Here is a 27,295-nt window from a genome sequence, read left to right on the forward strand (position 1 = left end):
CAAAATGATTAGCACCAGGGGCTGAAATGGACCAGGACCTCGGGGTAATCCTTACTCTTTCCAAAAGGTCCACTAGTTTATTGTAAGTGGACCAGCACTATAGTGCCTTGAACCTGTGCCAATATTGTGGCTATGAAATGCAGTTTTTAGCTCTGTCTACACTATCAAACTAGTTTGACAAAAAAAAAGTGTGATGTGTCCATATATGGCAGTGATATGCCACATCACATTTTCTTATCACATTTTCTTTTGATAGTGTGACAGAGCTTTAGGAAGACAATCATTTAGAAATTCTTTTTTTTCGCTGTAGGCCCACACTACTACTACTTTTTAGACAGGTTATAAGGGTTTCATACCTGGACACCAGTTGCTCCAGTAGCCGATTCAAAAAAGCAATCCTGAATAACCTGCAACTCAATTTATTCAATATTGTACCTATTCAATTATATATTCTTTTATTTTTTTAGATTAGAAATGTTTGTAGAAGTCGTGATAGTAACTAAAGATTTGAAAGTTGTTTTTAATGTTTATTTGCACATTTAATTTCATTCTAAACACAATAATTGTTATTGTATATTATATATATTAGAGTATTTGAAATAGTTCCTTATCAAAGTATTTCCAAATGAAATTCGTAACAAATGACGTTGCAGTAGCACCAGAGGTTAAATGTTGAACAGCTTCATGCTCGAGATGGGTCACATAAAGGTCAGAGGTGGTATGATATATCAATCCATTTTTAAAAGGTTGACCATTCCTAATGGAAATAGAAAAGTGTCACCAATAAAAAAAATAATGAAAAATCATAAAATAATTTGTGCAAGATAAAATACATACATGATTAAAATGTCATATTTATGTTTGTTGAACTATTAACAATTGTTCATGTGGGTATATGCGGCTAACCACAGTTTTACTCTATAGGCCAACCTACAAATTTGGGTCATTCGTTTATGCCTGAAATAGCATGGTGAATATAGATATTTTGAGATCCATAACTCTTTATTAAAAAATGACACCGCTTACATGTTGTATACCTCCATGGATACTAACATTACAAAAAGAAATGGTTGGTACAGTACGGAGGAGTGTGCCCAATAAAGGACATGGTTGACAGATTATTCTATCATTATATACGGATTTTTTAGGAAACTTTACTCTATTCAAATCATAGCTCTCCATGGAAACACCGGCTATTGTCGGTTTATCCAGGTAAGCTATAGGCACGAAATAGACTACCTGTTGTGTGAAATTGTTAAATTGACACAAATTTCTTGGTAGCTAGTTGAAAAAGACAATGTTTGAATGCCAATTGGTTCTTCTTCTAATCTGCAATTGTAGAACAGCCTATTACCTGTTTCTGTGAAACAATTTTAAGATTTTATTAAAATTGATAATTATATATAATATGAAGGGCACTGATAAAGGGCTTATGTTTACCCGAATGCTTTATCTGACTGTTAATTGTTTTGATTTAGCCTTTTGCTTATCCAGCCACTGATATCCACACTATTGCTATTTTTTTCAGTAATTTGCCTTTGGATTTACATATACATAATATATTATATACTGTACCTGTATATATATATATTTATATATATTTTTGGATATGATGCGTAAAGATTTTTTCAGCAAATGTTTATTTATTGACAAAACAACTATGTATTTTATATTTTTTGTATTTTGTATTAATATTTGTCCTCAGTGAGGAAAATCGGATTAGGCCCTCCACGGACCCACGGCAGCCAGCAGTGCAGCGCCTACCAGATTAGGCAATGAGAGTAAAGCATCTTGCCTAAGGATGCAATTAGTATGGTACAGATAACCTCGAACCCATGCCTATCTCATGCTAGTCCGATATTACCATTACACCATCACTCACCAGTATATACAGCACCCGCCACGATTTCTATACGGTCTCCCATCCAGAACGCAACCGGGCCCAACGTTGCTTAACTTCGGTGATCTGACGAGAACCGGTGTTTCAACGCAGTATGGCCCCGTATATGTCTAGAAACTACCCTACTACTATGCCAAGTGCTCAAAGTTGTGTCAGTTGGTCTTATGCAACACTAACAGTTTGTCAAGGCCTTATTTGACAGTACCTGTACACTCGTCTGTATTCTGTATTTCTATCCTCCATTTTTCAAGTGCATTGTATTCATTATCACCAGTGTTCACCACCAATTGTAAACCTGAAAATATATATATTTTTTTAAAACAATTTCCGTGTACAAAACTGACATTTAAAAACATTACAAGAGTTTTTAAATTAGCTACTTAAAAAATGATGTTACAGGATTGTGGTGGTTTAGTTGCTGGAAACTTACTTGTTCTTTTTAGAATCTGTTCTTTCTCAATTTTCGATGTTCTAACAAATTCTTGCTCATTGCGTTCCAATTTCTTTAGACAGGTCTTGTCAAATCTAAAAAATTATTTTGCCAATTGAATATGGTTGAAGGAATTTACAATGTGACCACAAAAATAATTGTTTGCACAATGTAAATGTCAGTTCTTTATAAACGCTATATTGCATCATGCAATGTGCAAGCTTCACTAACTTTTTAGAAAATCGACCGGCTCATAAGTATTATGAAAAACCTTATTCACATGCGCCAAGAAGCTTCTGAGAAATAGTGTGATGAAAGAAAAACAAAATATAGTTACTGCAGTATATGCAGTAAAATAATTGTGTACATGGTCGATCCTCGATTTTTACAAATTTGTTGTTAATAATGTTATATTATTGCTTTAAGACATAATACTTTATGTTATTTTCTTACACTTACTGTGAGTCTTTACTAAGCTTGTTTCTGGCAGTGGAAGTGACACACTTTTTATTGCTGGTGATGTCATCTTCCGTCAATTTTTCTTTGGATGTTTGGCAGAATCGTTCCATGTCCTGAAGCTAGAACAATTTTATTTGTAAAAACAATGGAAAATGGGAGAATATTGATACTAGGCCTAGTATAAACACATTTTCAAAATTCCTTCGGAAACTAATTTGCATATTTAAATTAAACACGTGCCCATTATACTGTAGGCCCAGCTAGTGGTGCCTATTGACAGTACTTTCCTGCCTCATGTGGCTTGCTCCCTGCCTGCCTCTCTCTGGTTCGGGTGTAGAGGTAGGCCTAATCTAGTATAGTATAGGCCTAGTTAGTATAATTAATATGTCTAGGCTGCCGTTTTTTAAATGACTAATTCTCAATTTTTTACCAACCTTTTTTAAGTTACTTCCAAGAGTATGAAGTGTATTTTGTAATGTTTGTAATTCTGCCATATTTACGGATTGGGCTTTTTTTTATACAATAAAAATACACGAAATTTCTCTCCTTTTTTCAATTCCCCCACACAAAACACATTTTGTTTTGTTTATATTACCGCCCTCTACCGATTGTCGATTGTCTCGAAAAAAACTACTACCACCAGCATCGCGACGCGACAAACGATGAGAGACCAAAACTAAGATGCCTAGCAAAAAGAAGAAATTTAATGCCCGATTTCCCCCAGTAAGTGTAGTTTTCAGAAGTTTATAAACTGTGCCTTATATTTATGTTGACGGTTAGTTAGTTCTCTAGACCTAACATATAATATAATAACTAAAGTGGACACCCTAAGCTAGGCCCAGCCCGAGGCCTCATCATAAATAATAAGGTGGGCCTGTCTCCCCAGCCTTGATGGATGGGTTGAGTGGCTTCCACCTGAAGTAGCCTAGACCAGGGAGTTGTTATTAGACAACTCCCTGCATAGACTAAGCCTAGCTTATGATGAATTGATCAACATCTTATTACCAATGACAATGTTGCATTCGTATTATACAATTGATAATTAACATACAATAATGTTGCCATAAAACATTTACAATTAAAGTTATGTTATATATAGGCCTATATGAATATGATGACAGCCTAAAAAAGGAGCCCTAGATAGATACATTACTAGGCCTATAGGCTATATATAGTTAAAAGTTAAAATAGGCCTAGTAGTAGTACAGCCGAATAGTCCAAATAGGTGGGATGTATGTATTTTTTATTCTTTTTTTAGGCAAGGATAAAGAAAATAATGCAGACAGATGAAGATATAGGGAAGGTATCACAAGCAGTTCCAGTTTTAATATGTATCCTTTTCTATTAAAAATAAAATCAAATCTCTAAAATCATCCTAAAGTTGATTGAATCAACAACAATTTTCATCAAACATCAACAGCACAATCATCAACAACAAAAATCAATCATCAGCCGATTCTTGGTATTCTATCTATTTCCGAATTATTATACAGTAGGAAAATGTAGTAATACAACATCACATGTGTGTCACATCCATGTGTCTAGTAGTAACCTAACTAACCTTTAAACATGATACAGGCACAACATGAGATGCTGTATTACCAAATATTTTCAGAGGTACAGCACTGGGAATCGGGTGCAATCAGTGGGGGTCAAGGAATCAGAAATATGACTAGCCCACTGCTAAACGTTGAAGTGCTGATCTTATTTAGTTAATCAGTTGTATTGTTTACATGTTTTTCCTTAATTGTATATAACTAGCAAAAGCATTAGAAATTTTTTTAGAAGCATTAGTGAAAAAATCGCATGAGAAAACCAAAGCTAGAAATGCAAAAACTATGACTAGATCACATATGTAAGTATCCTGCCTCTACTTCCTTCTCTATTTTGTTTCCTGGTCTTCTTCCTCCTCCATTTTTTCATTCATTTCTTGTCTTTTATTTTCCTTCTCTACCATTCTTCCTCAATTCTACACCATTCTCTAATGGCCATATTCACCAATCACACATAAGTGAGATATCCCTTAAATATATTATCGCATAACTCAATAAATATTTAAATATTTACCTTAAAAATTGTATTCACTTTTTTAATTTTAAGGGTAAAGAATTTCCCTTAGCCTAAGTGTCAATATTGGTGAATACGGCCACTGACTTCACTCCTCTTTCCTTCATTTCTTTTTTATTGCCTTTCTTTATTTCTCCCTTCTTCTTCTCCTACATTTTATATCTAAACCCTCAGATTTGATTCCATGATAAAAAGTACACTACTCTTACACAGTGAAATATTCTTTTTCAAAAAGATTGATAAATGCTTTTAATCTGTATAACACTTCGCGTTTAAAGTACATTTGTGTGTTGTATTATTATTGTGTTGAAATCTTCTGAATTTGTATCTATGTATTATCTATTTGTTTTATATTTCTAGCCAGTTTCAAATGTATTTTCATTTTTTAAAATAATACTATGGACAATAAAATAATGTCAGTATCAGTATAATTTCTTTAAATTCGTTTTTCTTTGTAGAAAACAATGCATTGAAAATGAAAGTAAATTTGATTTTCTGAAAGATCTTGTCGAAGGGGTTCCTGACATGCCGTGTGAAGAAGATGACACGAATAGCAATGAAGCACACACACAAGAACCAAAACAAAAACATGCAAGGTAGTGTCATTATTTAGATCCATAGAACACTTGTTTTGTATTGTCCGCCAAAAACATGAAAAATGAAGATTAATAAGAAAAGACTTTCAATAGGCTACTTTGCAGTTTTTATAAAGTTAATCACTTCTATATATATAAAAAAATAATGTTAAAAAATAATTCAATCATAAAAAGACAAAATAAACAGTTAAATCCAACCAAAAACGGATTTCCAAAAAATTTGACTATTTTAAATTATTTTAGGTAAATCATTTTTTAAAATTCAATTTTTTGACATTAAAATGGCATATTCAAAAAAAAAAAAAAAAAAAAAAACTTTTCAGGGTGACAATACTTCTTTTTTTATTATTACTGTACACTAGGTCTATTTTCCACATGTCCCTGCCTCTTGTTTACCGATACTGATGCCTAAGATTTTTGTAATAGTGCCCTCTATAGTTTTATGTATTTAAACATTTTTATAGAGCCCTTTACAGTGGTTAGGACACTTGACTGTCATACAGATAGACCTGGGTTCAATTCCCGACAACTCCCAGTCCACTCAGCTGTAAATGAGTACCTGGTTGAAAATACTAGGGAGAAAAAGGCGGCGTGGAAAGGAACTGGCCACCCTACCACATAATGCCGAGGCTTAGTACAATGAGCTCCTAACAGCTCATTCTCCTACGTTCAGAGAACCTTTATAGAGCCCTTTATTGTTTGACCATGCTTGCTACTGCTTGCTTTCCCCATAAAGGATTCAATTCCACTTGTTTGAACCAGTTATTCAATGCATTAAGTTTAATTAAAGATCAACAATGTATTCATATGCAATTTATATGGTTGTTTATTTTTTCTTTAGGAGAGGGCGGCCACCAAAAAAAGCACAGGCACTAGCAAATGTTGGAACAAGCAGTAAAACATATCGCCAATCATCGGAAGAAGTATCATTTTCTGAGGTAAGATTAAAAGAGCATGAATTGTTCTAGCTTTCACTAAAGTCCACTTCCTTTATTGCTTAGTTCATACTACCATCTATTGCTAAAAAAGTACAAATTTTTCCAATCTTGTTGTCAGTACACAAAAAAAAAACCAATTGTATCATCTTAAGATTCAATTACATTTTTCCAGTAGAACCCCTCTCTTTGACACCCCTACCAAGAGAAAACCCCTACCCAGAGGACAACCCTACCAAGAGGAAACCCCTACCCAGAGGACACCCCTACCCAGAGGACACCCCTACCCAGAGGACACCCTACCCAGAGGACACCCTACCCAGAGGACACCCCTACCCAGAGGAAACCCCTACCCAGAGGACACCCCTACCCAGAGGACAACCCTACCCAGAGGACAACCCTACCCAGAGGACACCACTACCCAGAGGACACCCCTACCCAGAGGACAACCCTACCCAAAGGACACCACTACCCAGAGGAAACCCTACCCAGAGGAGACCCCTACCCAGAGGACACCCCTACCCAGAGGACAACCCTACCCAAAGGACACCACTACCCAGAGGAAACCCTACCCAGAGGACAACCCTACCCAGAGGACACCACTACTCAGAGGACAACCCTACCCAGAGGACACCCCTACCCAGAGGACAACCCTACCCAAAGGACACCCCTACCCAGAGGCAGTGCTGCCCAGAGGACAACCCTACCCAGAGGACATCCCTATTCAGAGGATACCCCTATTAAGAAGACATTTTCTTGGAAACAAACAAGGGACGATATATGTTTTAACACTATGGCCAACCTATTAAGCAGACATTTTCCCGAATGTGCCTACATGTATTTAAATTTCTTCATATATATTTTCTAATGTTGTATTTTTACTGTAGGATGATTCTGAGGCATCAGAAGATGACACAACGGCAAGTGAAGAAAATATGAATCAAGTAAAGCATTCACGATTACAGTGAGTATACTGACGTATTCCTCTACAAATATACACGTTTGACACCAATATTCAGGTGTAATATTTTCTATATTCGTTACATTTTTTAAGCCTAGCTACTCTCTGTACAGATTTTCAAATTCTTACAATATTATGATTTTAATTTATTTCACAGGGATGCTAGAGAAGATAAAACAATACCACCACAGAGAGAAAAAGCACCGACACAATTGATGCCCCCTCATCCTTTATTCCACACTGCCTCAAACCCCAGTGGTAACAGTAACCATGGTGACAATTCTCTTGTAATGGGTTTCTACCAACCTTCTCTTAATACGCAACAAAATGACGAAGACGAGGAAGACTATGATTGTTAGGTTGAAAATTGTTGGAAAAAAAATTATAAAAGGGAAAAATCCTCAACTCATAGTTGACTTTATAATGTTAAAAGCTGATCATCCATTTAAAAACTTGTTTAACTTCTGCAGAAAAAAAGAAAATAAATCGCTTTACTACATGTGTTTAAAGTTTGAAGTAGAATCTAAAGTTTTAATAAGATTTTTGGTATTATGGGTATAATACAATCCATATACCTTACTGTTTGATTTTATATACTGTACTATATATAGGCCTAAGATATATGAAATAATATTTTAGTTTGCTTTTACGAGGTTTTAGTAGGGTTTGGTTGAGTTTCAAATAGAAATTAGGGTCATATGATGGGGCTTATGATTGTTGAATTTTAAATTGGTCCTGTTTTATTTTAGTTGTGATAAAATAAACTTTCTGTATGTTGTAAGTTGTGTACAAATCCCCCAGGTTTAGCACTCCTAAGGGGCCATCCAATGCTAAACCAAATTTCATTGAGGCTGCTTGTGCTCTGGGGCCTCTTAAGCTTTGGGCCCAGGGTTTAGCCAGTGAGCGCTTATGGCAGTTACACGACTGATGTAGCACTGACTTAAAACGTGACAATAACGTTTGATCATAAGTATGAACTTATATGACCTATTGTATTATTGATATACTCCGTTAAAAATATTATATAAACTTAATTTTGAGATGGTCTGTTGATTGCTATATTAAAGAAATTATTTTTATTTAAACTTCAATCTGTTGACTCAGTGGCTAAAAAGTTTGCATCATGAGAAGTTTTTGTTGTTCTCTAATGTTCATGTATAAATTACCAAAATAAAGAAAGCTGCCTATTATATTGAAAATAACATAAAACGGGCAAAAAACAATAATCGGCAGAAGAATTAAATTTTGGTATCGCGGCGGTTTTGTTATTGATTGACAGAGCAATTTACGGAGATTTTGATGAGGCGTCTAAAAACAAATTCCAACCGATAGTTGGCGCCCTTGTCCGGCAGACGATCATCGATGATCAACAACTGCTGCTGCATGCTCGCGTTTTACGCAACATCTGTGACATGTGTGCATGAAATATCCAAAATAAACATGGTAAGAAAGTGTCATTTTTATACAATTAACTATATTTGGCGTATATTTAATATCCAGATAGTTATTTTTTATGTATTAACAGTTATGAACAAGTATAGGCCCAATGGCAGCTAGGCCTAAACTGAGCGAGGCTAGCTAGCTAGGCTAATATAATAGTAATGAGGCCTAATAGGCTAGTAGCCTAGGCCTAGTAGTAAGAGGTACAGTCCGTGTGGCAGTCGCTATCAGTATCACAATCACAGGACACTAGCCTAGCTAGTTAGTGTAGCAGCATACTCATAGCTAGTCTATCAGGCAGGAGAGCTAGGCCTAACTAGGTGGCTAATACTAAGTGGCATGGCTTTCCTCCTAAACTAAAAGCCTAGACTAGAGGAACAGCACTTTCTAGACCAGCTTTACTAGTTAGCTTTTTTGCCATTTTTGTTTGTGTGGATTTGATTGATTTAATTGTATTTAAAATCTTTAATGTAAAATGTTAATTCAATGTTTATGGTCAGTGTACAGCAGTAGTTTACTTTATACTGATATTCATATAATGAATTTTCTTTTGTTTTATTGAAGGGCAAAGACAAAAGAACCAAAAAGTTTGCAACAATGAAACGAATGATTTCACTGAAGGACTCAAGAATGTGAGTGAAAATTGTGACATTAATTAAAATTAATTATGTTTTTGTATGGTTCACTAGTTTGTTTAGTGGTACAATTTATTTTTTTTTTTCGGTGAAAATTTCATGTATACATTGTGTATTATCAAATAATAAAGAGTATTATTTTTACTGTAACACTGTATTTTTTTCCAATTTAGAAAAGACACAGATAAGAACAAACAAAAACCCAAACCTGTTCCAAAATGGAAAGAGGAAAAAGAGAAAAAGATTGTACCCAAAGAGGTTCCTCAATACTCGTCCGCTTTATTTTTCAAGTACAACACGCAACTTGGTCCACCATACTATGTCATTGTTGATACAAACTTTATCAATTTTGCAATAAAGAATAAAATAGATTTAGTACAAGGCATGATGGACTGTCTTTATGCAAAATGTAAGTATTTATTCAGCTCGATCAATGGAATTAACCAGTTGTACAGTACTTTTACTTGTTAAAAAGCTTAAATACTGATTATGTACAATACAGTAAATTATGAATGTTTATGAGGTGAAATGGAAGAATATTAGTTGAAATATTATTATTTATCTATTCATCAAATATAAAACATTCTTTACTGGTTTTTTATAACACACCTGCTTTAGATTTAAAAAAATAAGATACAGTATATATCTTCTACCTTCCAGGTATACCATGTATTACTGACTGTGTAATGGCAGAATTAGAAAAACTTGGAAGGAAATATAATGTAGCACTTAGATCAGCTAAAGACAAAAGATTTGATAGGCTGCCATGTTTACACTCGGGAACATACGCAGATGATTGTATTGTACAGCGAGTAACACAGGTTAGTCATTTTCACATCACACCTTGGTAAAAAGTACCCAGAGTTTTTGGTTCATTGTTGTACCGGAAGTAGGACTGTCAATCCAAAATGTATAGCAAAGTAAAACCCAGTTGTGTAACGGCGATGAGCGCTCACTGGCTAAACCCAGGGGCTCCAGTGCATGAGTAGCTTCAATGCAACTGCCTTGCTTTGGCCCTTTACACCACTGGTAAAACCCCTATTTTGCATGTAGTTATGGAAACATGAAGAATTGATGGACCCTACTTTTTGTTTTATATGACACATACAGTGTGCATTGTTTTCACCTGTTTATGTAAAGATGTGCCTACTCAAAACCCCACCATCTCTTTTAAGAGATTATTAAAATTATATTTAAAGGGAGCTTTTGATTTCCAACGACATAGAATCTACCTATATGTCATCAGTACCTAGAAAGTACCAAAACTATGCCAAGGAATTGAGCGAGGAAGCCCTCCAAAATGTTCCTGTATGAATTAACATGACGTACTACCAGTTCCTAGGTCGTAATTCAAAAGTGTTCTATTTTAATCAATTCTCCCAATACAGAGATTCCATGAAACTCTCCCATAATTTGTATAAATGTTTCTATAATTCCAGACTTTCCAGCAATATAAAAAAATTAGTCAGGAAGCATGTTTTATTTTCATGCAATGATACTATATAGTAAATTTAATAAAAGGGAGCAGAATTTGGGATTTACATTATAATATTTTGACAGTAAGTTGTATTATTTAACAATCCTTTTTTTCTTCTATACTCCGCAGCATAAATGTTATATAGTTGCAACTTGTGATAGAGATTTAAAAAGAAGAATTCGTAAAGTACCAGGAGTGCCTATCATGTACATGTCTCAACACAGGTATGTTGTACCTTGCATATTTATTGAAAGCTCTGTCTACACTATCAAACTAGAAAAAAAAAAGTGTGATGTGTCCAAATATGGTAGTAATATTCTCAAAAGTGGTAGTGCTATGACATCATCATGTCCATATCTGGGCACATTTTTTTGTCACATAAAGTTAGTGTAGACAGAGCTTTAGTGAAATACTTTGTATTTAAGGGAAGTATTCCACTCAAGTGTGATTAGTAAGTATGGCCACAGGTACAGAATATATATATATATATTTTTTTTATTACAGATTCACAATAGAACGCATGCCAGATGCGTTTGGAGCACCCAAAGTGTGATGATGTTACAAGGATATTCTATTACGGTAAAGCTGGTATTTCATACTTGGTTTTTTGCACAGTTTTGGAAGGGGGTTGCAATTACTATCAATTGTGATGTGTAGCTTACTTGCTGGAACCAATTTCTCCATTCATTTGATTAAAATGAATACAATATAACTATGTTTTTAAGGAATTTTATCAGCGTGTTCAGAACAGTGATCAGATTAAAAACAAAGTTGATCATGAGTGAGTTACTAATGATAAAATTTATCACATGAAGGAGTTACTCATGATCAAGTTGATCATATGAAGGAGTTACTCATGATCACATGAAGGAGTTACTCATGATCAAGTTGATCACATGAAGTTACTCATGGTCACATGAAGGAGGTACTCATGATCAAGTTGATCATAAGGTAGTTAATCATCATTAAGTTGATCTTGAGGGAGTTAATCATGATCAAGTTGATCTTGAAGGAGTTAATAATGATCAAGTTGATCCTTAAGGAGTTAATCATGATCAAGTTGATCTTGAAGGAGTTAATCATGATCAAGTTGATCATGACCAAGAAAAACTGTTATCGTTTTTTTATATAAAATCGTTATTATTTATGCAAATGCTGTTCACTGTTGCATGAAAACACTAAAAATACTCAATGAAATGAGCTACTACAATTGTGCGCGTACTGTATGCAGTGTTCTTTTTTGTAAAAAAAAAGATTGGTTAACTTAGGCTGAACTTTAACTTGAGTTAACATGATGGTTCATGATGTTGTAACTTTGCACGAATTTACATGCTTGAAAAAAGCATGATCAACGCTCTTATAGATTTACATAAAAATGAAATATTATGCTCAATAATAGCATGATAAACGCTGTTGGACACATAAAATACATCGTGGTTTTAAAGCTGTTGATGATCAACTGAGAATGTGGACTTTGGCACAGTTACACACACTTACGGTTTTCACAAAACCATCTTGGGAAGTGTGAACCCACTTTTAGCTGACTGGAACGATGCTGAGAAACCTGGATTCACACTATATTAAACAATTTTTACGACCGCCGGCATTATTTATTTTTTGTAGCATACTTCTGAGATTAATCCGCATTTTAATAAAATAAATTACATTTCTTTTATTTTTATTGAATAACTAATTTAAACGGAGGAAAATTAAACGTATATACAAAACATATTTTGTTTGTACAATGTACTGTAATATTTCTCAGTGTTATAACAAATTTTTTTTTGTACATTTCGCTGTGTTCACACTATTGACGTTTCCTGCGTCCCCTCTCTAACCTCAAATAGTGTGCTCAAGCGGTCAACCATATGTTCTATTTTGATCATCGGTCTTCTTTAAGCGATTAAGTATATTCGTTTAAAACTTATCCTAGCGTACTTTAGCGTTTGCAATATTAAGCTCCCGTTTTAACTAGTTGACCTCAAGGCAATGTTTTATGCCAATATGTACAAGGTTATATCCCCGAATGAAAGATTCAACAGAAATTGCTGTAATAATTTATAGTGGTTTTCAAGCCATGATATGCTCATTAATATTTTTTTAATCGATCATGGTTAACTTTTTATAGTAGAGCACATGACAGTATCTATGTAAAAATGTGCTAACTATCTACATTCAGATGGAATATATCGTGTAAATGTTGCCTAACTATGAGGATAACTGCGACTTTATTAACAATATTATTATGAAATTAATTTGTTAATGTCGTCGATTAATCGAAAACTCCGCCTAAAATTGTGCTGACTAGCTACATTCAGACGGCGCCGTTTTGTAAATATTATGGAACATCGTGTGAAATTTAGCTTAACTATGATATAGGCCTAATTGTTGGAATTACTGTGAAGTAGCTTGCGTCAGGATATCTGACGAATTCATTTGACACGCATACAAATTAACATTACATCCGAAAGATCTCGTGGATGAAAACGCAATGTTATCGACGCTAGAATATTTCACAAAAAACCGATTGATACAATTTTTCATTGTTTACGATTAATCGAAAACTTCCGCTCCGCATACATTTCTCATGAAGTGGATTTAAGTTATCTAATTTCATTTTATTTACAAGTATAAGAAAACGCATTTTCTCAACTGCGTCTAGATCTCGCGCAACGCAAGATTTCTACGATTTTTAATTATATCCGAGATGAATAAAATACTACGTTGAGTTTTCCAAATTGTTGTCGTAAAAAGAAGATGCGATTGAAATCGCTTCCGCCGACTGATACGTCTGTACTGAAAATGTACCTACCCATCGTCATTCTCATTGTTTTCTCAAACGTTTTCTTATTTTCACACGAAAAAAACATTATGTACTAATTTGTTCATAAATATATAACTTTATTGCGGAATAAATTGATATAATTTCTCTTATTATTTATCTGCGTAGTGACGACATTGCGTAATACTGTAATTAGATTTTGAAATAGCACATTGTTTCGCTTTAAAGTAATAGGCTAGATTTTTTCTTGTGGTCGAGAGATCGGCAATGGTGACAGATATCCCTTATAATCGTCGAGTGGATTCACGATCCGTAGCAAGTCATGTGTATCGGACTCGGTCGTCGTCGGCTCTGTGACGACTAGGCCAACCTTTTCACCAGTTCCTCGAACGACGATTTTAGTGTTATCACTTTCCTTCTTGTCTTTCTTTTTCTTGTTTTTCTTCTTCACTTTTCGGTCCTCTCCTTTCCCTTTGTTTTGTGTTGGTTCTTCAGCTGAGGTCTTGACTTCCTTTGATTCGGATTTTGTTTCAGTGGCATGTGTGGTTTCCTCTTTGCCTTTTTCTGCCTCCTTGACCTTGCGTTCTTCTGCCTTACATTCGTCTGCCACTGGCTTGCATTCTTCTGCCACTGGCTTGCATTCTTTTACCACTTGGTTGCATTCTTCTGCCACTGGCTTGCATTCTGTTGGCTTGCATTCTTTTTCTAGGCCTGCATTCTGGGTATTTTCTACCGGTTGGTCTTCAGTCTTTACCCTTGTCACTTGAGAATCCGCGTAGGTCGTGGTCTTTTGTTTTTTACGAATACCTACTGCGTTTCCCATTTTATAACGATATATGGAAGAATGGAGTAAAATTCTACAAAAGACAAAAATCATCAAACAGTTGAAAACAAAATGGATTTGTAAGCATACTACTTGGCTAGGACCTATCTAGGCGCCTAGTCTCGGTCCATTAACAACTGTTATTTAGCCATTAGGCCTACAAAGAAATAGCATTTTTTTTTTTAAATTAGCTATAGGCCTAGGCCTGGGCCTACTTCGTTTGTTGGCTTTTACCAGGCTAATATTGTTTTAACTACTGAGAAGATCCAGCATTGTAATTTTCTTCAGTAATTTTTCTTTGAATTTAGTTTTTGTAGATAAATTAACAATACTTACCAGAACAATTTCTGTAAAATATTATTTATTCAAGTAATTTTCTGTTTTTAAATGTGCTTAAAATACAAAAACAGAGTTCGATGCGTCCGCGCGATCGAATGTGTTCCGTGTACGCCGCCCTGTGCGCCAAATTCAATTGGACGTGCGCAACAAAATGACGCAATCAAAGATTAAGCAGGCAAACTCAAATCTTTTCTAATAAAACAATTAATCTAATATTAATAGTATATAAGTTAAAGCTCACACTTGTTCCATTTCACGGAACGGAGAACCGTGCGGTTCAATTTATGTAGTTCTTTGTTATATGATTTTCCATTAGGGTTTACACGGCACTGTCTTCCGTTCCGTTTCCGTGAAACGGAAAACAAGTTGGAAAGTGTAACTTAAAACTTATCAAATGAAACATGGTTTTTAATATAATCGAGACCTATATTGAATTGGAATGTGAGCGGGGTGGGAAGGTAAATTAAATGTCAAATGTTTAAGCCTATTCAAATGTGTTTTTAAAAGAAAGTGTCCTAGTCTCAGGCCTACAATCTGTGTTTGTCTGTGCATCGAAAAAAAACCACACTTGAGCAACACTACGAAACAAACTCATTGCATAATCATATCAACAGGTACGCCAAGTGACGGCTGATTAAATACATCGCTTGAGTAGCGATTGGGATTTCACAGATGAATCCACGAAAGGTATGAAATGAATTATAATTTCGTTTGTACAGTTGAATTGATCTTGTGCCTCGGCCGCCGTACGTACCCCGAGTATTGAGAATCGCATGTATTTGGTAATACATCATCATATGTGTTTCCCGTGTATCTAGTAGTAACTCAATGATACAGGCACCACATGTGATATTAATGAGATGGTGTATTACCAAATATTCCTTTGACACTTCGGAAAGAGTATGTGGTGATACAGCACTGAAAATATGTATGTTTTTACACTATATTATAGCCAATATCTAAAAGACGCTTTCCTGCAAAACGCGAAAAACTACTTGAAATATATTTTTAAACACTGCTTCCAACCCCTAGATTAAGGGTACACGTTAATGCGAATCGAACGAGAGAAAATATTATGTTTTAACACTATGGCCTATTTAAGAAAAAAGCCCTACTATGGGGGACTTTGTTGGGTCCTGAAAGTATCACCGTAACGGTGGTTATAGTTAAAAATCACCTTATCTCCTTACATACATGTGATTTGTTATTATAGTGAGATTAAAATGTGTATTTACGAACCGTAATGTTGGTTTGCCTGACATTCTAATAATTCATTTCACATTATTTGCCGCATTATGTTAGATAATGATTAATAAAGCATCTCTATTCATTTTGTAATACACACGTAAACTAGTTTTGACAAGGACATTCCATAAACATGATTTAAGTAAAATGTTTTTATATTATGTATTACAAACTGTAATTTCTTCACCAAAAGCTAAAACTTGGTTCGACAAAAAAGTGTGATGTGTCCAATACGGTAGTGATGCGCCCAAACATGGTAGTGATATGATATCATCATGTCCATGATGAGCACCTCACATGTTGTCACATAATGTTTGATAGTGTAAACAGAGCTTTGCTTAAAATGTTCTACAACGTTTTCTTTTGAGAAATCCTTGAGCATTTCCGTTTTCAACATGGCGCGCGTAATAAACGCTCGTACGTCAAAATAGATATATAGTAGCGAAACTGATCAACCTCGCAGCATTTAAACTATAAATTCGTAAAAGTGACAAGTACATTACTTTCAATCGTTAAGTATTTTTTTTTCTGTTCGGAATGTGCAGTTCCGTGATATGGGAGAAGAGTTTCGAATCTCTATGTTCATGGCAGATTACTCATCGTATTCCAAATATGGTAGCATCATCATTCATCTGGTTATTCTGTTAAACTGCATGAATGAACGATTAGGATGCGTAGCGGTAGCCATACGCACCAGATGGAGGGAGGTAGCCAGCCATAGACAAGTGAAACACGGTGTTCTGGTGCACAGCTGTCGCGAGTAGGAGGCACAGGTTGAATTTAAAAGGCTGGGTTCGCTCTAGCGCCCGTCATTCCGTATCTCACCTCCGCGTCGTCATATCGCAACCCGTGAGTGCCACTCTCTCATCTTTGAGACTTTGTTATCTGTGTGTAATCATCATCATCAATAAAAATGGTAAGTTCATGTCATTTTTTTCCAATAATTTTCGTGCGTAAAAAATATATATTTGTATATATTTAAATTGAGATTCCACACATAAACAAAGACTTTTTGTCTTGATCTTTTATTTATTTTATGTAGAACAATAAAAAATTAAATAAACTAGATTAGGCCTATTATTTAGTTTTTCTATCTTTAAAATACCTAAAAATAATTTAAATATTGTTTGTAAATAAAACATGGGAATATAATGTAATTTTATTTTCCATACAATAGTGGAAAGCTATGCAAGGCTTGAGCTAGCTAGAACCATGGACCTATAAAATGTATAGGTCCATACTATAACCACTAGAAGAGGGTAATTGTGGTAAATAAGGCCAATAGACGAGCGGTAATGGTAATAAAAATATAGAATCTATGTTATTCCTTATGACCATTTCACACAACGCGGAGTGGACGATCGGGTTCCGCTCAGGATAGATACAGATTCTACGTGGGACAAGCTACGTGGTTTCTGCTGGCCGTTACCGCTCGTCTGTGTAAATTGTCTTTAAAGCGTGGTTCCCACTAGCGACGCAACACAAGGACGTAACGCAACGCAAGTGAATTGACCAATCACAAGCGATGGCTTATTCGCTTGTGATTGCTAACTGTCTATAACTTCGCTTGTCATTGGTTAAAACGCTTGCGTTGCGTTTACGTCCTTGCGTTACGTTCTAGTGGGAACCAAGCTTTAGGCAGATTACCGGCTCGTGTATTCTGAATATTATGCAGTACTTTACATTATTGTGTGAAAAGGATAATGTTAGCGATGTAGCATATTTAAACATGATTAATATGTACAGAAGGAACATGGATGCACTATAAACAATCTCCCGGATAATCTAACGAACACTTTACACATTTCAAATACATTGCAGTATATTAGCTTTCAAATAAAACTAGAAAACCGCCAGAAATTACATAACATTAATCTAACAGCGAATGTTTTATGCTGCTATACTATTTATTATAACGTGTAATGTATATATCCATGCATTGTGTACCCTGCTATGTGATGTGTACATTGTTTGGGATTCAAACCAAAATCTTTACGCGGATAGTATTCCTTTTCAACCATTGATTGAGGCCCATACAGTGCGTGTACTATAAAGTTGATTATTCGTTAAACATGAATAAAAAGAATTTGTATTTGAATTCGTTGGAACGAAACGGGTCGGAATACCTAAATACTGATTAACTAATAACGTAGTTTTGGCGAATTAAAACTTATGATAGAATAGTAACACGATCGAGTTAAAAACGTATTAAAACTATAAAGTAAAATCTGTTACGACCTCAATGGTTTAAATTAGGCCTAGTGAGCTTATTTTCGAACCTCGGTAATTTTCTATGAGAATATTTAGAAATGAATCTGATCACGATCTGTAAACAAGTTTAATTAACAATGATAATACTGAATTTGATGAACCCAAAACAAGACCGCAGTTCACGGTCATTCAGGTATCTTAGAAAATATACACAAATTACCGCCAGAATAAACTGTATTTACGAAAACAATCCAATCCACACGTTATTACGCGTAAATTGATGCAGTGTCTTTAATAAAAGATTTTTGATATTCGTTCCGACTCGTATTTATTATTACCGGCGTATTAAATTCTGAAGTTAACTGGATGAGTGACAAAAATGAACAAGTCAATTTTCCAATAGGTTTAAACTAAAAACATGCGTATGAAATCGTGTAATTAGACGCCTGTACACCCGACTGGAAACTTTGTATATTAGGTTACGGCGGGTTTATTAAAGCTCTGTCTACACATTCAAACTAGTTTGACAAAAAAGTGTGATGTGGCCAAATATTGTAGTGATATGGTCAAATATGGTAGTGGTATGACATCATCATCATATATGGGCACATCACACTTGTTTGCAAAAATAGTTTGATAGTGTAGACAGAGCTTAAGTTGATTCAAGTTGGCTTGTGCGCATACCGTGAGATGGAAATATATAATATTATTATGATTGTATTCATTATTATGATTGCTAATTTAAGTGTTTATCGAGCGTGCTTTTGTCACAGACCCAATTAAAGCTTAAGGAATTTCGACCAATCAGAGGTTAGCAGTGAAAATCTATTATCCCAAAAAAAATCAAACAACATCGACAACCGTACAAACTCACTATCTTTTATATATTATCCTCTATGTTCTTATAGAAATTTTAACGTAGGCCTAATAACGAAAATAATACTTTTTTATCGGTAGTGTATGGATTTTTAACTGGCAGTGTATCTGAGCCTAACTTACTTACTCCCAAATTCGCCGAAATTTGCGGGTTTTTCGTATCAAACATTTTCAATAATCTCAATTTTTACCTCTGTTATGAGTGCAGTTAAAATAGTGTACATTATCAGAACATATTATTTATCATGTTTGATGTTAACTAGGGCCCTACTAGACCCCTTTTTAGAGACACCTATAGACGAACGAAAACCGTTGAATTTAAAATAAATTGCTGTTAATGTCAATATGTTATCAATATTGAACAGACATGTTATTCCTTAAGAAATAGAACGGCATTTACGACACCCCTTAAAGGCAAATTTTAAAGCCTATTTACAAGCGAAGTAATTTATGTTCATAATTATCGTAAAAATGTCTATAAATGTACAACTATTTCGGTTTTTTCTCCAACAAATTAAGCTATAGATTATTGAAATGAATTGCAAACTTTGACACATAAAAACCACGAGAGAGTCCACAAGTTGGTGGTTTATGATAGACTACTATTTACCAGGTGTAGCGATAGCCAGCTGCAAAAATATGACGAAAGGGTGCTAAAAAATGTCGTTGCATGAAGTATTTAGAAACACATTTTTTACCGTTGATATTTCGAATTTGGTTGTAGGTGTTTATCGAGTTCCACGCGGAGTTTTTGCCTAATATTAGTGAAAAGATAGATGAAAAATATTTTGGCACATACGTATACTACTTGAGCTTGCAAACTTTCAGACAAAAATCGAAACGTCGACTAGTTGACTAACATAAAAAAAGAAAACAAATACAGACTTTATCTATTGGACTACTAATTACATTAGTTTTATGGGGACAAACATAACAAACATTTAATGTTTTACCAGTGACAAGGGTTTTTTTTTATATACAATATGAACAACACCTCGTATTTCATGTCTAATGTAAAAAAAATCGTAAATATATCCGACCGTCAGCTAGCTATCGGCACGTTTTGCTGACAGCTATTGTCACGTTTTACGTGACATGTACCTTTTGCCAAGCTCTCTGTTTCATGTCCTAATGAATTTATACATCAATTAGACGTTAAACGAATGTGATTTTTTTTGTGGAGATAATACTTTTTCTGCAGTTTGTGAATATTGTAGTGATTGCATTTGTTCGGTTTAATAGGCCTACTCTTAATTTTTTCCGCCATCCTGTTTTATATCTATTGTTTTTAATTTACCCGTAAACCACTGCCCGGTCGGTAAACCAGTCGATGCATTGAACTAAAGTTCCTTTTTGTTGTATAAGCCTATGCTGTGTTTAGGCAAATTAAATATAAAATTTTTAGTCAAATCGTTGCATTGCTACGGTACTTCTTTTCCGAGTTCAATTTCCAAATCATGTTAAATAAATAGGGTACACGGTATCCAACTTAAAACCCAATCCATCCCCCCTCCATATTCTCGTAACCCGGCCTTTTAGACCACTGGAAAAAAAAAGTATGTACAGTATTTATCAATTCCAACTCTCCTGAGAGGGAAGCCTTTATTTGTATATAGGTCGGCAGCCTTAATATAAATATTACTTTATATTTAGTGTGCCAAGTAAAATTTATATGAAAGGTTTATGCATACTATTTCTAAAGCCGTTATGTTTCTATCAAACGTGTACCGTGTTAAACATTATACATACATTCCCTTTAAAAGGGAAAGAAATAAGTAGAAGTATATTTACCCAGTTGTTATTATTTGTTTCCAGCGTGAATGTATCTCAGTACACATTGGCCAGGCTGGTTGCCAGATCGGCCAATCCTGTTGGGAGTTGTATTGTAACGAACATAACATCAGCCCAGACGGTCACATCGCCGATGACAGGCAGAGCAATTCCGACGAGTCGTTCGGCACGTTCTTCTCGGAGAGTGGTGCCGGCAAACATGTGCCCAGGGCCGTCTTCATCGATTTGGAACCTACCGTTATTGGTACGAATCTGTTCAGTAACATTCGGTATTCAGTATAACAAAATAATAAGCTATAGAAATTTACATTGTACATATTATTTTTTACTGTGATTTGATGAGTAAAAGTATTTGTTTTGTATATTGTATAATACTAACTTACAACGTTTGCTCTTTCAGATGAGGTTCGATGTGGTATATACCGTAACCTCTTCCATCCAGAGCAGATGATTACCGGAAAGGAGGATGCTGCCAACAACTACGCTAGAGGTCACTACACCGTGGGAAAGGAGCACATTGATAGCGTATTGGACAGAATCCGTAAGCTGGCAGACAATTGCACCGGACTTCAAGGATTCTTGATCTTCCACAGCTTCGGTGGTGGTACTGGGTCCGGATTTACATCCCTGCTGATGGAACGTCTTTCAGTCGATTATGGCAAACGTTCCAAGTTGGAATTTGCCGTTTACCCGGCACCTCAGATATCTTCAGCTGTGGTTGAGCCTTACAATTCCATCTTAACAACCCATACCACCCTCGAGCACTCTGACTGTGCATTCATGGTAGATAATGAAGCTATCTATGATATCTGTCGCCGAAATCTTGACATCGAACGACCATCTTACACCAACTTGAACCGTCTTATTGGACAGATAATCTCGTCAATTACCGCCTCACTCCGATTTGACGGCGCACTCAATGTCGATCTGACTGAATTCCAAACCAACTTGGTACCGTACCCACGTATTCACTTCCCTCTGGCAACTTACGCACCAGTGACGTCAGCCGAAAAGGCCTACCATGAACAGCTGTCTGTTGCTGAGATTACAACCGCTTGTTTTGAGCCACAGAACCAGATGGTGAAATGTGACCCACGTCATGGCAAGTACATGGCTTGTTGTCTCTTGTATCGTGGTGACGTCGTGCCAAAGGATGTCAACGCAGCCATTGCTACCATCAAGACCAAGAGATCAATCCAGTTCGTCGATTGGTGTCCAACTGGTTTCAAGGTTGGTATCAACTACCAGGCTCCGACGGTTGTACCAGGAGGCGACTTGGCTAAGGTACAACGCGCCGTGTGTATGTTGACCAACACCACAGCCATCGCCGAGGCATGGGCCCGACTTGATCACAAGTTCGATCTGATGTACGCTAAGCGTGCCTTTGTACATTGGTACGTTGGTGAAGGTATGGAAGAAGGAGAGTTCTCCGAGGCTCGTGAAGATCTGGCAGCTCTGGAGAAAGACTACGAAGAGGTCGGCGTAGACTCTACTAGCCCAGACGATGACAACGATGAGTATTAAGCTCATAAAATATGATCTGCTTCCAAGTGCTTTCATCTCTACCTTACAATCCTAATTCACGCAATTGGTAACATATAAATATAAAGACAAAGCCCTTTCTATTTATAATAAACGACAAATTAATTTTTTTTTTTCGTTAAAACCGATAATACATTACTTAGTTTATATTTAAAATGACAATGCTGGATAATTCTTTTTCTTCCTTTAAACGTTCCCAGCAGCAAATAGTTTTAATAGTTACTGTTTTTGATTCTGAGCTTTTCAAATGTATTCTTCTCAGGCTAAAATGTAATAAAGTCCCTCTACGAAATAGGTCTCTGTTCATTATACCTACATCTCTTTAAATAAAACGATATCTTTGCTGGAAATGTTTGTTCATTTTTGTTATGATTGTAGACTAAATAACGCCGAATAACAATTATAAATATTTTGTCATCAACATTAGAACGGTACAGCGAGTGAATTTGATTGTAAGTTAACGCGCGCACATGCAAACGATCGGACACCATCAACGTGTCTATTCGTAGCCTAGGCGGCCGGTGTCACCATAGAGGAAAAATAAATATTTGAAAAGCATGTTCTTCTAAGTGACGACACGTATATAATACAGTAAAACCTAGCATACGTTTCATATTTGATATTTCAAAGAAAAGAAGAAAATGTATTAATACGACAGCCACATCAAGCCTTGGTATGAATGTAACCAGCGCCCTCTATATCGTCACCGATTAAACCAAAGATCACACAGTTTCTGAAACATAGAAATTTAACAACTTCATTTGTTAATGAAGTCTACATCAATATTAGATGTGCTATTCTTATACCATCGACATGATTGGGGGTAAATGTTGAATCATGGAGTAATTTACTCCATGGTTGAATTCAGGAAGTAAAACAAAAATAATTTAGAATATTAACCGAACGGATAAAAGGTACACAAGAGTTGAAAATGAGTACGTGCGAAATTAAAACAATCATTTACTAATCTGGACCGCAAAATACTTAGATTGATAAATCGTGCTGCTGGTGGGGAAACATTAAGTTGGTGACGATATAGAGGGCGCAATTTTAGTTTGTTCACGTTTGAAATACAATGCAGTAAAGCGATGTCCTAACAAAAACTCCCTCTCCAAACGGCGAGGTCATTTTCAAAGGAATTGTTAATAATATCTGAGGGTAATGCGTAACCAATTACGTATATCGCAACGCACTGTTGTTTAACGTTATAATAACGTAAGACTTAAACAATTACGTATAAGCAACGTACCGTTGTTTAACGTTATAATAACGTAAGACTTAAACAATTACGTATAACGCAACGTACTGTTTAACGTTATATTAACGTAAGACTTAAACAATTACGTATAACGCAACGTACTGTTGTTTAACGTTATTGTAACGTATTTGTATGTATGTGTTTGTGTGATCTGCAAAAGGAAAAACAAAAACAGAAGCAGAATTAAATAAAAGTGTAGGTGTTTATTCATACCACCTTGTATTTACATTTATAACACGTTGCATAATTTTAAATATGGCAACATAATTGGACAATCACGTTAAAACATTTACATACGCACGTACTGTTAACACTACCATAACACGTTGTATATCCGCGTGTATTTTTCGAGTGAAAATTATGCTGCATGGTGTTTCATATAATGCATTTCCTGGTCTTCACGAGTAGTTTTATACTGAACGCGTGTTACGCGCGAGGCAGTCCTGGTAAAGATTTATGTTATCAGTACGGTATACGTCATACTTAAGTAAGCCCACTCACGTAAGCACGTGTTATAAAAACAGAAACTAAATGATACAAAACAATTGCATATATTCAAAGAATAAGTACATGTTCAGAATTAACAAATACGTTAAAAAGCAGCAATTGGGAAATAAAATACAAAACTGCTGGCACAAAATCCAGTTTGGTTGTCTTAAAATCGACATATGACTTGGAACAAAATTCCAAAAGCAAAACGTTACTATTACGTCACAATTTCAATATATATTTTATATTACAACAACCACCTCTTATTTACATTTACAAATCTAATCATTTAGAGATAAAATAAATGTTACTTTATTAGAGAATTTGAGAAACACGAAGTCAACATTATGTCCCAACATACACTATGTATTCTCCTATTTTTTAAATCATGTACGTATGTGTGTGGAATAAACTTGCACGGTACAGTACAGGGAAGAGTTAAAGCTTGGTTCCCACTGGGACGCAACACAATGACGTAAGGGCCCGACGCAAGAATGTTAGGACGCAATGCAAAGACGCAACGCAAGTAATTTGACCAATCACATCAAAACTGTCGTTTGTGATTGACCAAATTACTTGCGTTGCGTCTTTGCATTGCGTCCTAGGTGGAAACTAAATTTACGAACGTACGTACGCAAGTATGGTAGTGTAAGAGCCAGGCCGGGAACATACCAAATGCATGTTGGGAAATATGTTTACGAATGCATTTTGCGTTACGGTAACTAAAAATAAATCTTCACTACTGTCAATATGGTTATATAACATTCACATTCACATTTAAAATTCTAATAAATAAAATTCGTTTAACTAAAACATTTTCCAACACACCAGCCGAGAGAATTAATCGTAAAATCAGGAAAGCAAGACATTACCCTCATACCTTCTCTACCAATGTATGTATGTATACATCGATCACTAATTATTATTCATATTAATACATACTTAACTTACCAGTACTTAAAAAATATTATAAGGCAATAGCACTATCGTATTGCCTAACAGTGGAAGTTTAGGAAAAAATGTTGGCGGTAGAATACACCATTGTTCACTGTATTATTAATTTCTTCACACACATTCACAATTATAAAGGTACGAGGTGGTAGGACCTACTGTTACTAGGAAACAGATATTTCACTCTTCCTGGTGATATCTAGATAATTATGTATGGGCTTTCTCATTATTTATTTCAGATTTGTAAATTATATGTCAATTTCGAACTGAACCTAATCGTACAAACGATAAAGATGTGACAAAGTCGCCTCTACTGCACTGACACCATTAAGCTCTGTCTACACTATCAAACTAGTTTGACACAAAAAGTATAGTAGTTGTATGCCCAAATATGGTATTGATATGACATCATCATGTCCATTATGAGCACATCACATTTGTTGTCACATAAAGTTTGATAGTGTAGACAGAACTTTAGATCGTGTAGACAGAACTTTAGATCGTGTAGACAGAACTTTAGATCGTGTAGACAGAACTTTAGATCGTGATTTTCACTCGTCTCACCGTTTTCGTTGGTTTTCGATATTACGCATGTGCAATAAAGGTTCTTCAAATGTATATTTTTTTTCTGTCATTGAATTAATTAATGCTGTCTTAAGCTTTGTCTACAATATAAAACTTTATGTGAGAAAAAGAAAATATGATGTACCCATCATGATGTCATATGACTACCATATTTAGGCATATCTCTACCATATTTGGGCACATCACACTTTTGTGTCAAACTAGTTTGATAGTGTAGACATCTGATGAGGAAGTTGATCACTGGTATCTTTATTGTGTGTTGTTCTACCTGAATTTAAATTTCACTGCAGCTAATTCGTGATGCGATAGTCTGTCTTTGTCTGACTGTCTTACGCATTACACGGAGTATAGTTTTTGGCCTAAAATATATTCAGAGCTGGAAAGATGTTTATCTTTTCACGCACACAAACACACACTGCCGCCCTCTCTCACGCACTGATTCATTACGTCACACATTGGCACACCCATAACTCTTTTTCACAACTGAACAAAAACAAAATACAGCATGGGCCCAACAGGCTACTTATCCACCATTAGTGCGACGAATTCTGAAAAATATAAAAAAAAAGTAATCGTCTATTTATTAGTACTGTATATAAATCCAAAGGCAAATTACTGAAAAAATGACAATGCTGTGGGTATCAGTGGCTGGATCTCAATGGAGATACAAAAAAAAAAGCGAAAAGCTAAATCAAAACGATAAAGTAAACAGCCAGAAAATTTAGCAGAGCTTTCGGGCAACACTAGCCCTTCATCAGTGCAAGTGAGGGAATTTGGATAAAGTCATAGCAGGGAGTTGTCTAATAACAACTCATAGCATATGAGTTGGCAAGTGCTGCCTGGGTAGACAGGAATAAAAGAAATAATACAATAGATAATATATATATATATACATGTTGACGTACCTACTAACATTCAGTATGGTATGGCAATGCGAATAAACCATGTTCATATATAGACCTATCTAAATGAGTCATATATGATTCATGACTTTCATATAAGTCATTGTAAACATTTTAATATTGTGAATCCATAGTTGAGTTATTGTAGACCTATCTTTCTAAGGTATGTAATTTACCAAGCAACCAATTGAATAAGCGATTGAAGATACCTATTCTTACGCCTTCTAGGCGATATTTTTTCGCGCGAATCGAAAGCGCCAGCGAACAAATTCGCCTAGTGGAAAATCGGTTTAGTATCGAGTATAATGGGAGTAGGCCTAGATGAAAATAGATGAACAGTGTGAAAAAAACACACTCTTGAAGCCCGCGCATTGTGACGTTTGTCTCTCACGCTCCGCCAATTAAAACAGATCTGAACTAACAACTTTGCTGCGCTTGTTCGATTTACGGTGAACCATGACACATTATGAAACTAACCATTAACAATAATTTTACACAAATTAACCTGGACATATAACGTGGAGAAAACATTCTCGGTTCTACTCCCTTGGGGTTCGTTTCTGTTGGTGACATGTTTGATGCGCTGTTTTTGGACAGTTAC

At 35.4% G+C, this 27,295-nt stretch overlaps 6 protein-coding genes across 8 annotated transcripts in view; 3 read left to right on the forward strand and 3 right to left on the reverse strand.

The window, feature by feature from the left end:
* Nucleotides 1-362: 362 nt before the first annotated feature.
* LOC140060092 (uncharacterized) lies at nucleotides 363-3,368 on the reverse strand. Its single transcript, XM_072106159.1, has 6 exons — nucleotides 3,224-3,368; nucleotides 2,790-2,908; nucleotides 2,331-2,425; nucleotides 2,106-2,195; nucleotides 1,240-1,360; nucleotides 363-757 (listed from the first exon to the last, which is right to left on the reverse strand). Exons 1-6 carry the CDS (start codon nucleotides 3,281-3,283, stop codon nucleotides 586-588), a joined length of 657 nt encoding a protein of 218 aa, XP_071962260.1. The 5' UTR covers nucleotides 3,284-3,368; the 3' UTR covers nucleotides 363-585.
* A 58-nt stretch (nucleotides 3,369-3,426) lies between these two features.
* LOC140060091 (uncharacterized) lies at nucleotides 3,427-8,439 on the forward strand. The gene is made up of 7 exons (XM_072106158.1): nucleotides 3,427-3,512; nucleotides 4,048-4,120; nucleotides 4,551-4,644; nucleotides 5,315-5,452; nucleotides 6,294-6,390; nucleotides 7,275-7,351; nucleotides 7,506-8,439. The coding sequence occupies exons 1-7, from the start codon at nucleotides 3,471-3,473 to the stop codon at nucleotides 7,705-7,707; spliced, it is 723 nt and encodes a 240-aa protein (XP_071962259.1). The 5' UTR covers nucleotides 3,427-3,470; the 3' UTR covers nucleotides 7,708-8,439.
* Nucleotides 8,440-8,707: 268 nt separating this feature from the next.
* On the forward strand, nucleotides 8,708-12,621 carry LOC140060216 (rRNA-processing protein FCF1 homolog). The gene is made up of 6 exons (XM_072106336.1): nucleotides 8,708-8,791; nucleotides 9,353-9,420; nucleotides 9,597-9,832; nucleotides 10,084-10,244; nucleotides 11,030-11,124; nucleotides 11,405-12,621. Exons 1-6 carry the CDS (start codon nucleotides 8,711-8,713, stop codon nucleotides 11,451-11,453), a joined length of 690 nt encoding a protein of 229 aa, XP_071962437.1. The 5' UTR covers nucleotides 8,708-8,710; the 3' UTR covers nucleotides 11,454-12,621.
* A 1,184-nt stretch (nucleotides 12,622-13,805) lies between these two features.
* Nucleotides 13,806-14,908, reverse strand: LOC140060726 (uncharacterized). Its single transcript, XM_072107060.1, has 2 exons — nucleotides 14,842-14,908; nucleotides 13,806-14,539 (listed from the first exon to the last, which is right to left on the reverse strand). The coding sequence occupies exon 2, from the start codon at nucleotides 14,503-14,505 to the stop codon at nucleotides 13,918-13,920; it is 588 nt and encodes a 195-aa protein (XP_071963161.1). The 5' UTR covers nucleotides 14,506-14,539; nucleotides 14,842-14,908; the 3' UTR covers nucleotides 13,806-13,917.
* Nucleotides 14,909-16,807: 1,899 nt separating this feature from the next.
* LOC140059825 (tubulin alpha chain-like) lies at nucleotides 16,808-22,859 on the forward strand. The gene is made up of 3 exons (XM_072105758.1): nucleotides 16,808-17,005; nucleotides 20,992-21,211; nucleotides 21,368-22,859. The coding sequence occupies exons 1-3, from the start codon at nucleotides 17,003-17,005 to the stop codon at nucleotides 22,489-22,491; spliced, it is 1,347 nt and encodes a 448-aa protein (XP_071961859.1). The 5' UTR covers nucleotides 16,808-17,002; the 3' UTR covers nucleotides 22,492-22,859.
* Nucleotides 22,860-23,950: 1,091 nt separating this feature from the next.
* Nucleotides 23,951-27,295, reverse strand: part of LOC140061143 (neo-calmodulin-like) — a 48,275-nt gene continuing 44,930 nt past the window's right edge. For all 3 annotated transcript variants that reach the window (XM_072107605.1, XM_072107604.1, XM_072107603.1), the window contains exon 6: nucleotides 23,951-26,340. In XM_072107605.1, coding sequence (XP_071963706.1) covers nucleotides 26,312-26,340 — 29 coding nt within the window. In that variant the 3' untranslated portion in view covers nucleotides 23,951-26,311. The remainder of the gene's footprint in view (nucleotides 26,341-27,295) is intronic.

This window comes from Antedon mediterranea, chromosome 10 (assembly GCF_964355755.1).
Source record: "Antedon mediterranea chromosome 10, ecAntMedi1.1, whole genome shotgun sequence".
Taxonomy (NCBI): domain Eukaryota; kingdom Metazoa; phylum Echinodermata; class Crinoidea; order Comatulida; family Antedonidae; genus Antedon; species Antedon mediterranea.

What these genes read in the sequence shown, in the direction of transcription:
- LOC140060216 (XM_072106336.1), top strand. Translation starts at nt 8,711, where the DNA reads ATGATCAACAACTGCTGCTGCATGCTCGCGTTTTACGCAACATCTGTG. An exon ending in GGACTGTCTTTATGCAAAAT is followed by an intron (nt 9,833 to 10,083) that starts GTAAGTATTTAT and finishes TCTACCTTCCAG; the next exon opens with GTATACCATGTATTACTGAC. An exon ending in TTGTACAGCGAGTAACACAG is followed by an intron (nt 10,245 to 11,029) that starts GTTAGTCATTTT and finishes TATACTCCGCAG; the next exon opens with CATAAATGTTATATAGTTGC.
- LOC140060091 (XM_072106158.1), top strand. Translation starts at nt 3,471, where the DNA reads ATGCCTAGCAAAAAGAAGAAATTTAATGCCCGATTTCCCCCA. An exon ending in TTAATGCCCGATTTCCCCCA is followed by an intron (nt 3,513 to 4,047) that starts GTAAGTGTAGTT and finishes TTCTTTTTTTAG; the next exon opens with GCAAGGATAAAGAAAATAAT. An exon ending in AAGAAGTATCATTTTCTGAG is followed by an intron (nt 6,391 to 7,274) that starts GTAAGATTAAAA and finishes TTTTTACTGTAG; the next exon opens with GATGATTCTGAGGCATCAGA.
- LOC140059825 (XM_072105758.1), top strand. An exon ending in TTTGGAACCTACCGTTATTG is followed by an intron (nt 21,212 to 21,367) that starts GTACGAATCTGT and finishes TTGCTCTTTCAG; the next exon opens with ATGAGGTTCGATGTGGTATA.
- LOC140060092 (XM_072106159.1), bottom strand. Translation starts at nt 3,283, where the DNA reads ATGGCAGAATTACAAACATTACAAAATACACTTCATACTCTTGGAAGT. An exon ending in AAGCTTAGTAAAGACTCACA is followed by an intron (nt 2,426 to 2,789) that starts GTAAGTGTAAGA and finishes ATAATTTTTTAG; the next exon opens with ATTTGACAAGACCTGTCTAA. An exon ending in GAATACAGACGAGTGTACAG is followed by an intron (nt 1,361 to 2,105) that starts GTACTGTCAAAT and finishes ATTGTTTCACAG; the next exon opens with AAACAGGTAATAGGCTGTTC.
- LOC140060726 (XM_072107060.1), bottom strand. Translation starts at nt 14,505, where the DNA reads ATGGGAAACGCAGTAGGTATTCGTAAAAAACAAAAGACCACGACCTAC.